The 13,469-nt window shown below is 42.9% G+C and overlaps 1 protein-coding gene across 2 annotated transcripts; it reads left to right on the forward strand.

The window, feature by feature from the left end:
• Window positions 1-311: 311 nt before the first annotated feature.
• LOC125250826 lies at window positions 312-3,273 on the forward strand. 2 transcript variants are annotated; one of them, XM_048163608.1, is made up of 4 exons: window positions 313-952; window positions 1,563-1,643; window positions 1,865-1,945; window positions 2,686-3,273. In XM_048163608.1, exons 1-4 carry the CDS (start codon window positions 801-803, stop codon window positions 3,020-3,022), a joined length of 651 nt encoding a protein of 216 aa, XP_048019565.1. In that variant the 5' UTR covers window positions 313-800; the 3' UTR covers window positions 3,023-3,273. The 2 variants fall into 2 exon arrangements, with proteins under 2 accessions (XP_048019566.1, XP_048019565.1); XM_048163609.1 differs by lacking the exon at window positions 1,563-1,643 and having other exon boundaries at window positions 312-952.
• The last annotated feature ends 10,196 nt before the right edge of the window (window positions 3,274-13,469 follow it).

Raw genomic sequence — 13,469 nt, forward strand, 5'->3', positions numbered from 1 at the left:
CACAACCTGATTTAATGAATATCAGTGTATTTGACATATTACAATCTTGTGTCTTTTCACACTGTGTTTTTAAAAAACATGTATCCACAAATATCTTGTATCTTTTTTACCCCATATTAAAAAAACTTGTATCCATGAGACATCTTTTTCAATTTGTTTTTAAAAAATGTATCTTTTCAACATATTTTAATCTTGTGTCTTTTCACACTCTGTTTTAACACTCTAAGGTCTAAAAACGCGCCGGCGCGTTTTGCAGTTTTTTTTTCACATTGCAGCAAAACAGACTTAAAATACTCCGTCATTTTTTATCATAGAGACATAAGTAATATATCAAATGAAACTATAGAATGTCTTCTTTTTTTTGTGTACACTCACAATCAAAATAAAACTTTGTGCTTTTTAAAAATAAATAAAATATACAGGGTGTGCTGTCCTGCCATCTCCGTCTCTGCAAACATCATTCTAAAACGTCACTAAAAGTAACTAAAATAGACGGCTTATACATGCTACATGGACATGAGAGATATGTCTTTGCAAAGCTTTAAGTGTCTACTTTTACACGAAACAAATAAATTCAAAAAAAAATATTCTCCCTTTATGTAATCAGTATAAAAGTAAAGAGAGGTACTGTTTCTCCTGTCTTACCTAATTATCTTTAATGTGTGCCCGCCCACGCGCAGAGCGCTCTATTCATAAGATAATGTGCTGAGGCGATCTATGCAAACTGTAAACGCCCCTAACAGCGTCTTAAAAAGCATCAAGTTTCATCAGATTCATTCGCTTTCCTGCGCGTTTGGAAGATGGCACGCTACTCAGGTGAGCAGGCTCTTCAGATGGTCCTGGACAGTGAGGAAGAGTTCTCTTTTTCCTCGGAAGAAGAACACGACTCTGACGATGAACGTCTGTATTTTGAAGAGCGACTTGATCCAGCTGAAGATACAGTTTCTGATGAGTAAGTGATTTAGTTTTACTTAAATTATTTGACGTGTTTTTCTATATAAGCGTACATATATATTTGCCTTATATTTACATCTAGGCCTATCTATATAACTCTATATAACTTTATCTCATAAAAATGCTTATAAAATAGAATGCTTTTCTGTTGATATACTTAAATTATTTGACGTGTTTTTTATATAAGCGTACATATATATTTGCCTTATATTTACATCTATCTATATAACTTTATCTCATAAAAATGCTTATAAATAGAATGCTTTTCTGTTGATATTCGACTTGTTATTAATATGCATAGATACGTTGGATACACGCGTTAGATCGATTAACTGCATGCAGTTGAATAGCATATTATGATAGACGTGAATGTGCTAAAATATGCTTGGTTGTGAAATGCACAAACGTGTTGCTATTCACTAAACGTGCTAACTGATATAGCAGACTGTAACGTTTACACATTCGCACACTTTGTCCGGTAATGGCCAATTGACAGACATATACAGCATGCTTGTATACCTGTTAATTTCCTGTCAGTTATGCATAGCTAATGGTATGAGAGTAGTATCTTATATGCTAATAATAACAGTTTTTTTGTTTTGTTTTAGAAATGTGGATCCATCACTCTCGCATTCACCTGCAATTCTCACTAAGAGGGCACGCAGCAACACAGGCGATAATGAGAAAGAGTAAGTACATGTTCACCCACTATATGTGCAAACTGATATAGCAGACTGTAACGTTTACACATTCGCACACTTTGTCCGGTAATGGCCAGTTGACAGACATATACAGCATGCTTGTATACCTGTTACTTTCCTGTCCGTTATGCATAGGTAATGGTATGAGAGTAGTATCTTATATGCTAATAATAACAGGTTTTTTTTTTTTTACAATTTGTTTTTTTTAGGAATGTGGATCCATCACTCTCACATTCACCTGCAATTCCCACTAAGAGGGCACCCAGCAACACAGGCGGAAATGAGAAAGAGTAAGTACATGTTCACCCACTATATGGTAGGCCTATGTACACTACCGTTCAATAGTTTGAAATCGGTATGATTTTTCATGTTTTTAAAATAAGTTTCGTCTGCTCACCAAGGCTACATTTATTCAATTAAAAATACAGTAAAAACAGTAATATTGTGAAATATTATTCCAATTTAAAATAACTGTGTACTATTTAGTCTACAGTGTCACATGATCCTTCAGAAATCATTCTAATATGAGGATTTGCTACTCAAGAGACATTTATTGTTTACAATTGTTCAGAAATGTTTCTTGAGCTGCAAATCATCATATTAGAATGATTTCTGAAGGATCATGTGACACTGAAGACTGGAGTAATGATGCTGAATATTCAGCTTTGACATCACAAGAATAAATGACTTTGTGAAATATATTTAAATAGTACACAGTTATTTTAAATTGGAATAATATTTCACAATATTCCTGTTTTTACTGTATTTTTAATTAAATAAATGTAGCCTTGGTGAGCAGAACGTATTTTAAAAACATTAAAAATCTTAGTGATCCCAAACTTTTGAATGGTAGTGTATGTATATATGTGTCTGTATGGCTTTCTTTCTTATGCGTGCACAATATATTAGCATTAGTGCTTGGTAATGTTAATATATACAATAATAAACATTATATTAGTATTAGTTATTGATGATGCAAATAGTATAGCTCCTTGTGTAATAACCATCTCACTGTTTTTTTTTTCTCCAGCTATAGCCCTAATGAGAGTGCTCCAAAACCCCTTGCAAAAAAGGCCAAGAAAAACATTCAGACAAGCAACAGGCATTCAGCTCTGTCATGGAAAACAGATAATGACACTGACATGGTTCCACAGACTCTGAGATTCCTACCTGCACGGGAACCTGGACCACAGCTGCGTCCTGCTGATGAACACACTCCTAAGAGTCTCTTCAAAATGTTCAAAATGCAAGGAATAATGCCACCGCTGGTCGTCGGAACTGCATGCTTTGCAAAGTACAGCTTGGTAAAAGGCAAGACACACCTTGGAAATGCCAGGCATGTGACATTTACTTGTGTCTTCAGTTGAAAAGGAACTGTTTTCAAAAATGGCACACAGATGTGTGACTGTTCAGATTCTCTGTTCACCACCTCTCACTGACCATTGGGCTGCAAAGATTATCTATATGTGATCAAGCAGGTTATGTATAGGGTGTAAAAGTGGGCTTTTTTTATAAACCTTACCTTTATTTGCCTGTATACACAAAATGTGCCTTTGACCCTAGTTTATATGTGGATTATATTGTTAACTTTATTTTAAATAAAAAAGAAAAAAAACAATGATATGTCTTGTCTTTGCATTTTCTTAGTTGACTCAGTCACATTCCTGACTGAATGGCTCATTATGCGGCTCATTAGGGGCAGGGTCTTAATCTCCCCAGGTGTAAATCACTTCATTATTCATGAAGAGTCACACCTCTTCGCATATGCCCTACCTAAACAAAAAGTGTCTTAGAAATTTAAAATCAATACAATGTTTTATGTGTCAGAGTAGGGAGGATCATTTCCACATCATTTTGAAGCAAAAACTCTACACTAAAATATACAATTCTCAAAAGTCTTGTGAAAAAACATTTAGTATGCATTTTGAGGTATTGTTTCAGTTACTTTTTTTTTTTTTTTTTTCAATAACCACGCATAAACATTATTCCTTTAAAAACACAAACATGTACATACATGTTCCTCACATATTATGGTAGCCTAGTTTGTGCTGAATACAGTGTAATGACACTTTTGTCATTAATATGTTTATAATCAACTGATAAAAGCACAAATGTCAGAGCATGTCAAAACTTCTCCAGGGCCCAAAATCAGCCTCAGACTCCAGAGGGTTAAAAACATTTATCCAAAAATAACTTATATCTTTTTACACCATATTAAAAACTTGTATCCATGAGTAATCTTTTCAATCTGTTTTTAAAAATTGTATCTTTTCAACATATTTAAATCTTGTATTGTTTTCACACTGTTTTACTATATCATTATCTTTTTTAAATTGTGCTGTATGTTTTGAACAAAGTTATTATGTGATTTGTTTTTAGACTCTGTACAATCTGTTTTAACGATTATCAGTCTGTATGTTACTATGTGAATTGCTTCTGTAAGACACTATATCATTTTAAGTGTACTGTATGTTTTGAACAAGTTATTATGTGATTTGTTTTTAGACTCTGTACTACACATTCTGTTTTAACGATTATTACTCTGTATGTTACTATGTGAATTGCTTCTGTACGACACTATATCATTATCTTTTTTTTAATTGTGCTGTATGTTTTGAACAAAGTTATTATGTGATTTGTTTTTAGACTCTGTACTACACATTCTGTTTTAACGATTATCACACCGTATGTTACTATGTGAATTGCTTCTGTACGACACTATATCATTATCTTTTTTAATTGTGCTGTATGTTTTGAACAAAGTTATTATTTGATTTGTTCTATACTCTGTACAATCTGTTTTAATGATTATCACTCTGTATGTTACTATGTGAATTGCTTCTGTACGACACTATATCATTTTAAGTGTACTGTATGTTTTGAACAAAAGTTATTATGCGATTTGTTTTTAGACTCTGTACTACACATTCTGTTTTAACGATTCATGTTATTTTCACTGTTTTACATTGTATGCTGATGATTTAGTCACTGTTTTAATTTGATTTGTTTTTGATTTTTTCAGGTCACACCTATTCCATTTGTTTGTTTACGCTGTATTATATATTAATTTGTTTTTTGTTCACCTCTGTGAAGGTTAGGGGGGGAAAAAAAATGGATGTAGAAGAAAAATGTTCAGACGGTGGGTATGGGTGTCAAACTCTCACATACCTGTTACTAAGCGCGATCGAAAATAATGAAGCGGGGGTACAAAATATCTCTCTTTCCGATAGATTACAACATCTCAAAGATACGTATCCAAATTCTGTAGATTTGACAAATATGTTTACATCGCATCAAATTTCTCATTTGGATCAGTTGGAAATAACAGTAGATCAAAGTCTAAATCTTAATTTGTGCGATCGTTTACAGGAAATGTTAATAAACACTCACAACGCACAGGTAATACAATACGGTAGTGGATTGCGTAATACATCTGATCAGACTTCCTCTTCAGAAAATGATGATTCCGCACAACCGTCGACTAGTCGTGCAACGCTCGATACGAATAATGCAGACCGATCCAACAATGCAGGATCAGCTTCTGGTACTTCGCTACCGAGCCGTGCCGACATCGCAACATTGTTAGATCGGGGAGGAACTGTAAATGGTTATCATGTTTTGCCTAGACCCAGATTCAATAGCGTGGAACTGCAAAGATCCATGAATCTGAGGGAGATTAACTCTAACGATTTGGCCGCGTATTACATTTTCTTTCACGACACCATGGCTGAAGTAGTATCCTTAGCCCGACACATTGGTGGCGATGGTAGTGTTATCAACTTGACCTTGAAAGGCCCAAATTTAAAATCGGATGTTACAGCTGTTTTAACACCCAGTAGTAATTATGATGTTAACATTTTCATCGATCAAATCAGTAGGATTTTACAAAGTGATGATCAGCTTATGTCGGACGACCAGATTGAAATTCAAGCTAACATAGCCATGAATAGACAAGGCGGTGGCACTCGTCGTAAACTTGTAGATTTATCTCTCAACGAGGTGATTAAAAGAAAAAAGATGAGTTTATTTTGTCCGATGAATATTTCGAACAAATTATGTTTCTCTATCTGTCTTGCATGTTTTTTGGATCCTCAGTTACCAGAGAGCGAATTGGAATCGTGTGCTCTGAGCATCCACAACAACGCTGGTTTCTCAATCAATGACCCGATTGCTCTTCATCACATAGGTACGTTTGAAAAACTGTTAGACGTCACTTTTACATGATTCTTAATCTGACTGCTTTTATCGGTAGTGAGTTTGTATGCAGATATTGTTACAAAGGGTACAATCACCCTAGAAATCATCATTGCAAGTATGTCTGCAATGTGTGTTTCGATGCAAATTGTCACAAATACCCAAAAAGTGCACTTCACCGATTGTCTGAGGTATTGTAAATCTACCTACTGTTACGACATGCACAAGAAAGCTCCGCCGGGTAAAGAAAAGCCCCCCTGTGACAAAATAAAATATTGCAACTTGTGCAATAGGCGATATGAGGTTACAGGCACCACTGCAAAACATAAATGTCCTGACATTCGATGTGCGCATTGTAGAGAAGATCTGTCGGGTCAAGGGGAACATCGTTGTTTTATTCAACCTGTATCGCACAAGGAACCTAGCACAAAATATATTTTCTATGATTTCGAAACTCGTTACGACGGTGCAAAGCACACTGCGAATTTCATTTGCGCAATCACTTTTAAAGGGACAAGATTTGTGGCCGAAGGTTCCGACTGTATTGCTCGACTAATCAGTCGTTTTAGACAACCCCGATACAAAGGGTACACCTTCATAGCTCATTGCGCATCCAGATTTGACTCATTTCTGATTTTGGAGTATTTTTGCAAAGCAGGGCTCGATGTAGATATCATAATGCAAGGATGTAAATTGATCTATATGTACGACGATGCTTTTGACCAGCGATACATCGATAGCTACAGTTTCATACCGATGGCCCTTGCTAAGATGCCTGCGGCGCTCAATTTAACCACAGATGAAAAAGGTTATTTCCCCCACCTTTTCAATAGGGTTGAAAATGAGAATTATGTCGGAAATTATCCAGACAAAACATACTACGGGTATGAAAACCTCTCCGATAAAGATCAGGTTAAGTTCGATGCATGGTACAGCACGGTCTCTGATAAACTTTTCAACTTCAAGAAGGAGTTGTACAAGTACGGTGTCAACGATGTGGTCTTGTTACGCGAAGCGTGTATGAAATACAGAGAGTCGTTTATAGAGTGCACCAAAATCGATCCGTTTACGTATGTCACATTACCGAGCTGTTGTATGGGGATTTTTAAATCGCAGTATCTCGAAAGAGATACATTGGCTCTGACGCATAATAATGCGTACATCCAAAAGAGTAAGACCTACTCAAGTGCATCGATTCAATGGCTCGAGTATGTCAAAAAGACTCGAAACGTGGACATTCATCATGCCCTGAACCATGGTGAGGTGTTGGTAACTACTATTTAGATGGTTACTATGAGGAATCCGGATCAAAGTACGGTCTAGAATTTAACGGTTGCGTCCATCATGGTCACGAATGCCGCTTTGAACCCCACGATACACATCCCTTGTCACACGTCCCCTACGGCGATCTCAGAATTCAATTCGATGACAAAATTGAAATCCTGCAGAACGCATACGGTTTGAAAATGGAAGTTGTTTGGGAGTGCGAATGGGAAAAAATGAAAAAAACTGACCCCTCTGTGATAGAATGTATGAGTACTTATTCGGCGCCAGAGAGGTTGAAACCTAGAGAAGCTGTTGTGTTTGTGTAGGACTCAATAACCACACCGTGTAACTTCATTCATAACAGATTTATCAACTGCCACCAACCTCTCGCGTTTTCCGACCTTTGCCGTAAACCACTGCTGTCAGCCTTAAAGGCACCGTAACCTGTCACATGCAGTGTATAACATAACAGAGTCCAACAGGACCCAATACTGAACGTTTTCAGACATAACATTTTCCCCCCACCCCCCTGGAAACTAGAACATAACATTTAGCCCCCATTTCCCAGTGTCACTATCACCCTGTCACATAGTCCCCATGCCAGATGGGCGGGACCCTCAGTCTCTGAGGGCGTGCTGGCCGTGAAACTGCAACGGGCGCTGCTGGTGGATTACCCCCCCTCCAATTATCTCTTGGCTCTGGCTGCCAACTTAGAGCCGCTGCTGGGGACAGAGGTGATGCAGGTACGGTGGGGGCTGCAACTCTGTGCAGGCGGTTTGAGTGCCAACGAGTCCCATTCTCCAGTCTGTAAGTAGCCGGCCCCAACTGCTTAGTCACCCGCAGGGGCTCTGACCAGTATGACTGCAGCTTATTTTGGTGGTGAAGGCGTTTGACCCTGACCCCAAACCCCTGGAGAAAGTGAGGGGGTTTTCACCCTGTGCGTGGCATCAAACCTCTCTTTCATCTGAGCCTGCGAACTTTTCACCTGAGCTCTTGCTTTCTGGAGCCCTGGGCTCCCACGTGCCGGAGCTAGCTCAGCTCTCAAACAGTCCAGTGGTTGTTTTAGTTCACGCCCTATCATGAGCAAAGCAGGTGACACTCCTGTGGTGGAGTGCTTGGATGCCCGGATGGTTAGGAGAGTTTGGTTTAGCGCGTCGCTGAAGATTTTCCCTTCCTCCAGACAGGCTCGGATTCCATTTTTGAGAGTTTTATTCAGTCTTTCCACCCCCCCATTACTCTCTGGGTGATACACTGCCGTCCTGATGTGCTTGATGGACCGTACCATGAGAAACTCTGTGAACTCCGCAGATACAAATTGGGGCCCGTTATCCGTTGTGACGACACTGGGAAGGCCCCACCGCCCAAACAGGCTGTCTAGGCGGTCGATGATGGTGTGTGCAGAGATGGAGCTCAGCTGAAAAACCTCTGGCCACTTCGAATGAAGATCGTGCACAACCAGCAGATAGCGAGCGTGAGCAGGTGCCCCATGAAGTTCGCCACAGAGGTCAACCTGAATATGCTCCCAGGGTGAAGAGGGCCAAGGGGTCGGGGTGAGAGGGGCTGTGGTGGGCTGACCAGTTTTCCCACTCAGGAGGCAGCAAGCACAGTTACGTACCATCTCCTCAACATCAGGGTCTATGTTGGGCCACCACACTGTGTCACGGCAGCGCTGCTTCACCTTGACCACCCCCAGGTGTCCCTCATGCGCCATGTGTAGTACTCTGGACCTGAGAATCTCTGGAACGACTGCACGGTGGCCACGGGCCAGGCACACCGCTCCCCAGCAGGAGAGCTCATTACGGAAACGGTAATAGGGAAGCAGCCTGTCATCCACTTTGGCAGGCCAGCCGTCCTGGACATAGGTACGGAGCATCGTGAGGGCCTCATCAGCAGCTGAGGCCTGCTGCAGCTCTGCCAGAGTGACTACTGAACTGAGGGGCCCATGCAGGATGTGGACCCAGTCTTCGTCGCTTTCTGTGTCTGCTGTCATCCCGCCCGTCTCCTTCGTCACCGACACCGCTCTAGACAGGAGGTCAGCTACCGTGTTGGCCCGCCCAGGCAAAAACTCCAGGCTGAAGTTGTACTGGTTAAGCCTGTCAGCCCACCTCAGAAGTCTCATGGGCCTGTGCCCCGAGCCTTGAGTCGCCAGCAGTGCCGTCAGCGCTTGGTGGTCTGTGCGGATGGTGAAAGGCCTCCCGTATAGGTAAACATGCCAGCGTTCACATGCCCACAGGCAGGCCAGGGCCTCCCTCTCCCCTACTGAATACTTCTGCTCTGCAGGGGTAAGTGCCCGTGAGGCGAAAGCCACTGGCCGTTCCACCCCCTCCTGAGCCTGGGAGAGCACAGCGCCTAGCGCCACCCCGGAGGCATCGCAGGTGACCATGGTGGGCGCAGTCAAGCTGAAATGGGTCAGTGTGGGTGGGGAAGTGAGCTGCTGTTTGATGATGTGCACGGCTTCGTGGCAGGCTGGGGTCCAGTCCCACGGAACATCCTTCCTGAGCAGCCGGCGCAGGGGGGCCGTTGAGTCAGAGTAGTGTGGCATGAATCTAAGGTAGTAGGCGGCCATCCCCAGGAAGGACGACAGCTGGGATGGTGACTGTGGGTCTGGCAGGGAAAGAATGGCCTCAGTATGGGACACAATTGGGGCGATGCCCTCCTTCGAGAGTCTGAAACCCAGGAACTCGACCTCCTCAACCCCAAACATGCATTTCTCAGAGTTCAGTGTGACGCCATGCTGTTCGAAACGCTGAAAAACCTGCTCCAGGCGATCATCATGCAGTGCGGTGGAGGGCGCATGCACCACCACATCATCCAGATAGATGGAGACACCCTGGATACCGGCCAGTATGAGTGACATTATCTTCTGAAAACAGCTCGGGGCTGATGAAAGTCCAAACGCCATGCGTTTAAATCTGAAAACCCCCACGTGCGTGACAAACGCTGTAAGGTCCATGCTGGCCGGTGCCAGAGGCACCTGCAGGTAGCCGTTACGTAAGTCCATCTTACTAAAAACAGTGGAGCCGTGGAAATGGCTAGTGAGCTCCTCAGCCGTAGGTAGGGGGTACTTATCAGGGATGATGGCTTTGTTTACATCGGTGAGGTCGACACAGAGTCGCAGTCCGCCCCCCTTTTTCTTGGCTATTACCAGGTTAGACACCCACGGTGATGCGTCAACAGGCTCTATGACGTCCGCCTCCACCAGGCGATGAAGCTCGGCCTCCACCGCGTCACGGAGAGCCAGGGGAATGCGCCGAAGGGGCTGGATAATAGGGCGGACCGACCGGTCAACCGTAGGCTGGTGTACAAATCCAGTCATACGGCCCAGCCCGTTGAATAGTTGTGGGTAGCGGTCAGGCCAGGAGGTAGCGACCTGCAGGACATGCAGGCCCCTAGCATCACTCACAGTAAAACCCAGGGCAAGGAACAAGTCTAGGCCCATAATGTTAGCTCCCTTCTGGGTGATGCAGAACTTAGCGGCAGGCGCACATTGTTGATCATATCTGACGGGGAGGCGGGCCACACCCAGAGTGGAGATGGGAAAATGGCCGTAGCCTAACAGGGGTTTAGCTGCCGCGTCCAGAGGCACGTGACTGAAGAAGCGGTCATATGTGCATTTGTTCAGGATTGACACTTTAGCCCCTGTGTCCACGAGGAGTGGAATGAGAGCTGTGCCCACGCGACATGTGCAAAGCTTGAATGAAGGCTGTGGGGTCTGTACAGTGTTTATGGGGACAGCAGCAGTATCATGGCAAGCAGGAGAGGAGCGACAGCAGCGTGCGAAGTGGTTCAACTTATGGCAGTTTCGACAACGTTTTCCCTGGGCAGGGCATGACTGATCTCTGGTTGCATGTTTAGGAGAGCCACAGTTGCTACAGCTCTTGAGCCCACTCTCCCTGGGCCCCCTGTCCACTCTCTGTACATTCAAACTGTCACTCACCCTGTCAGCCGCCTCTGCAGTCGCTGTGTGCTGAACTAACGGTGGTGATGACGTCACAGGCTCGTGCACAGCGCGAACGAACTTGCGTGCCTCCGCTAGAGCCGTTTCCAACTGCTTTCCAATTACTAAAGCATCCGCCAGTGTTGTGGAGTCTGGCTCTAGTAAAAGTCTCTCCCTCAGTTGGTTACATGACGTTTTCTCTATTAACTGGTCAACAATAAGTCCATCCTCCAAAACCCCAAAATCACAAAGTCTAGCCAGCTCACGCAATGCTGATACATAGTGGGAAACGGTTTCACCTGGCTTTTGGGTCCTCTGACGAAACTCAAAACGATGCATCCGCCGGCTTCGTCCGCAGCTGAAATGAGCCTTTAAAGCGGCCGTGGCTGTGACGTACTTATCATCCGATAAGGTGAGCGTGGCGAAGATTCGCTGGCCCTCCTGCCCGAGACAATGGCGCAGGAGCGCGCATTTCCTCGCCTCCGCGAGGTCCGAGTGTCCCAAGGCCAGCAAATAATCCTCAAACGATGTCAGCCAGCGATCCCATGGAACAGCTGGATCACCAGGAACAGGTAGAAAAGGAGGCGGTGGTGGTAAGACGAGTTCAGCCATCCTCGTTCGCCAAATGTTGTGTTTGTGTAGGACTCAATAACCACACCGTGTAACTTCATTCATAACAGATTTATCAACTGCCACCAACCTCTCGCGTTTTCCGACCTTTGCCGTAAACCACTGCTGTCAGCCTTAAAGGCACCGTAACCTGTCACATGCAGTGTATAACATAACAGAGTCCAACAGGACCCAATACTGAACGTTTTCAGACATAACAGAAGCACTCTTTGGCGGTCGAACCAACGCTTATAAACTCTACCACAAAACCGCGGGTGATGAAAAAATAAGCTACGTGGATTTTACGAGCTTATATCCTTTTTGTCAGTCTAGGAAGAGCTATCCGATCGGTCACCCCAAAATTATTTTCCATGACTTTGAACCGATCGAAAATTATTATGGTCTTATTAAAGCTACCGTGTTTCCTCCTCGCAAATTACTACACCCGGTTCTCCCTTTCAGATGCTCTGGAAAACTCATGTTTCCCCTATGTGGAACATGTGCTCGGTCTGAAAACCAAACAACAAGCTGTAACCACACTGATGAAGAGAGGTCACTCACAGGTTTTTGGGTCAGTATTGAGCTTTTAAAAGCCATTGAGAAGGGTTACGTGGTAGATAGGATCTATGAAGTTTGGCGTTTTCCGCAACAATTGGATACATTGTTCTGCGATTATGTAAAGACTTTTTTACAATTGAAACAGCAGGCCTCCGGTTACCCGTCAAACGTTGTCACGGATGGTGACAAAGCGACTTACATTCATGAATATTTTGAAAAAGAGGGGATTCATCTTGACCCCAAAAAGATCAAACACAACCCGGCTCAGAGGTCAATAAACAAGTTAATCTTGAACAGTCTTTGGGGTCGGTTCTCGATGAGGTCGAATTTACCCCAGACTTATCTGGTGAGAGACCCTGAAGAATTTACCGGAGTTGTTTTTGGTAAAACCGAGGGTCTAAAATTTTTCACATTCATCTCAGACGATGTTGCGCTTGTCCAGTATAATACCGCAGAAGGTGATGAGCGCGAGACCCGTGACATTAATGTGTTTGTTGGTGCATTTACAACAGCACACGCCCATCTGGAATTGTACGAACTCATGGATAAACTCGTCGATCGCTTGTTATACTCAGACACAGACAGCGTTATATTTGTATCAAGGGATGGGGACTGGGTACCGCCTCTGGGTGATCATTTGGGGGAGCTGACGAATGAGATAGATGACGATGATTATATCACAGAGTTTTGCTCTAGCGGACCAAAATCTTATGGATATCGTACTGCCAAAGGGAAAGTGATCATGAAGGCTAAGGGTATAACGCTGAACGCTAAAAATTCGCAAGTTATCCGATTAGATTCTCTGATCGACTTAGTTGATGGGTATGTGACATCACGTGACACTACACAATACATCCTGGCCCACACTGAAAACATTGTGAGGAATAAAAGGAGTCTCACATTGCACAACAAATCAGTCAATAAAAGGTTTAAGGTGGTGTATAATAAACGCAGACTTTTGTCTGATTTCACCACAGTACCTTATGGCTACTGATTCGATGATGCACAGAGGGTCGCGGGATGTCTCTGATTTCGATTTCAGACTTCAACATCCATTCACTGCAGTGATAAGTGGTCCTTCTAATTCGGGGAAGAGTTATTTTGTAAAAAGTCTGTTAGAAAATGGGTTAAATATGATTTCTAAAAAAATTGAAAACATAGTTTTTTTGTATGATTGTTGGCAACCTCTGTATGATGAATTACTTAAATTGTATGACATTAAATTTGTGGAAGGAATACCCGAGAGTCTG

This window comes from Megalobrama amblycephala, linkage group LG17 (genome assembly GCF_018812025.1).
Source record: "Megalobrama amblycephala isolate DHTTF-2021 linkage group LG17, ASM1881202v1, whole genome shotgun sequence".
In the NCBI taxonomy this organism is placed as follows: Eukaryota; Metazoa; Chordata; class Actinopteri; order Cypriniformes; family Xenocyprididae; genus Megalobrama; species Megalobrama amblycephala.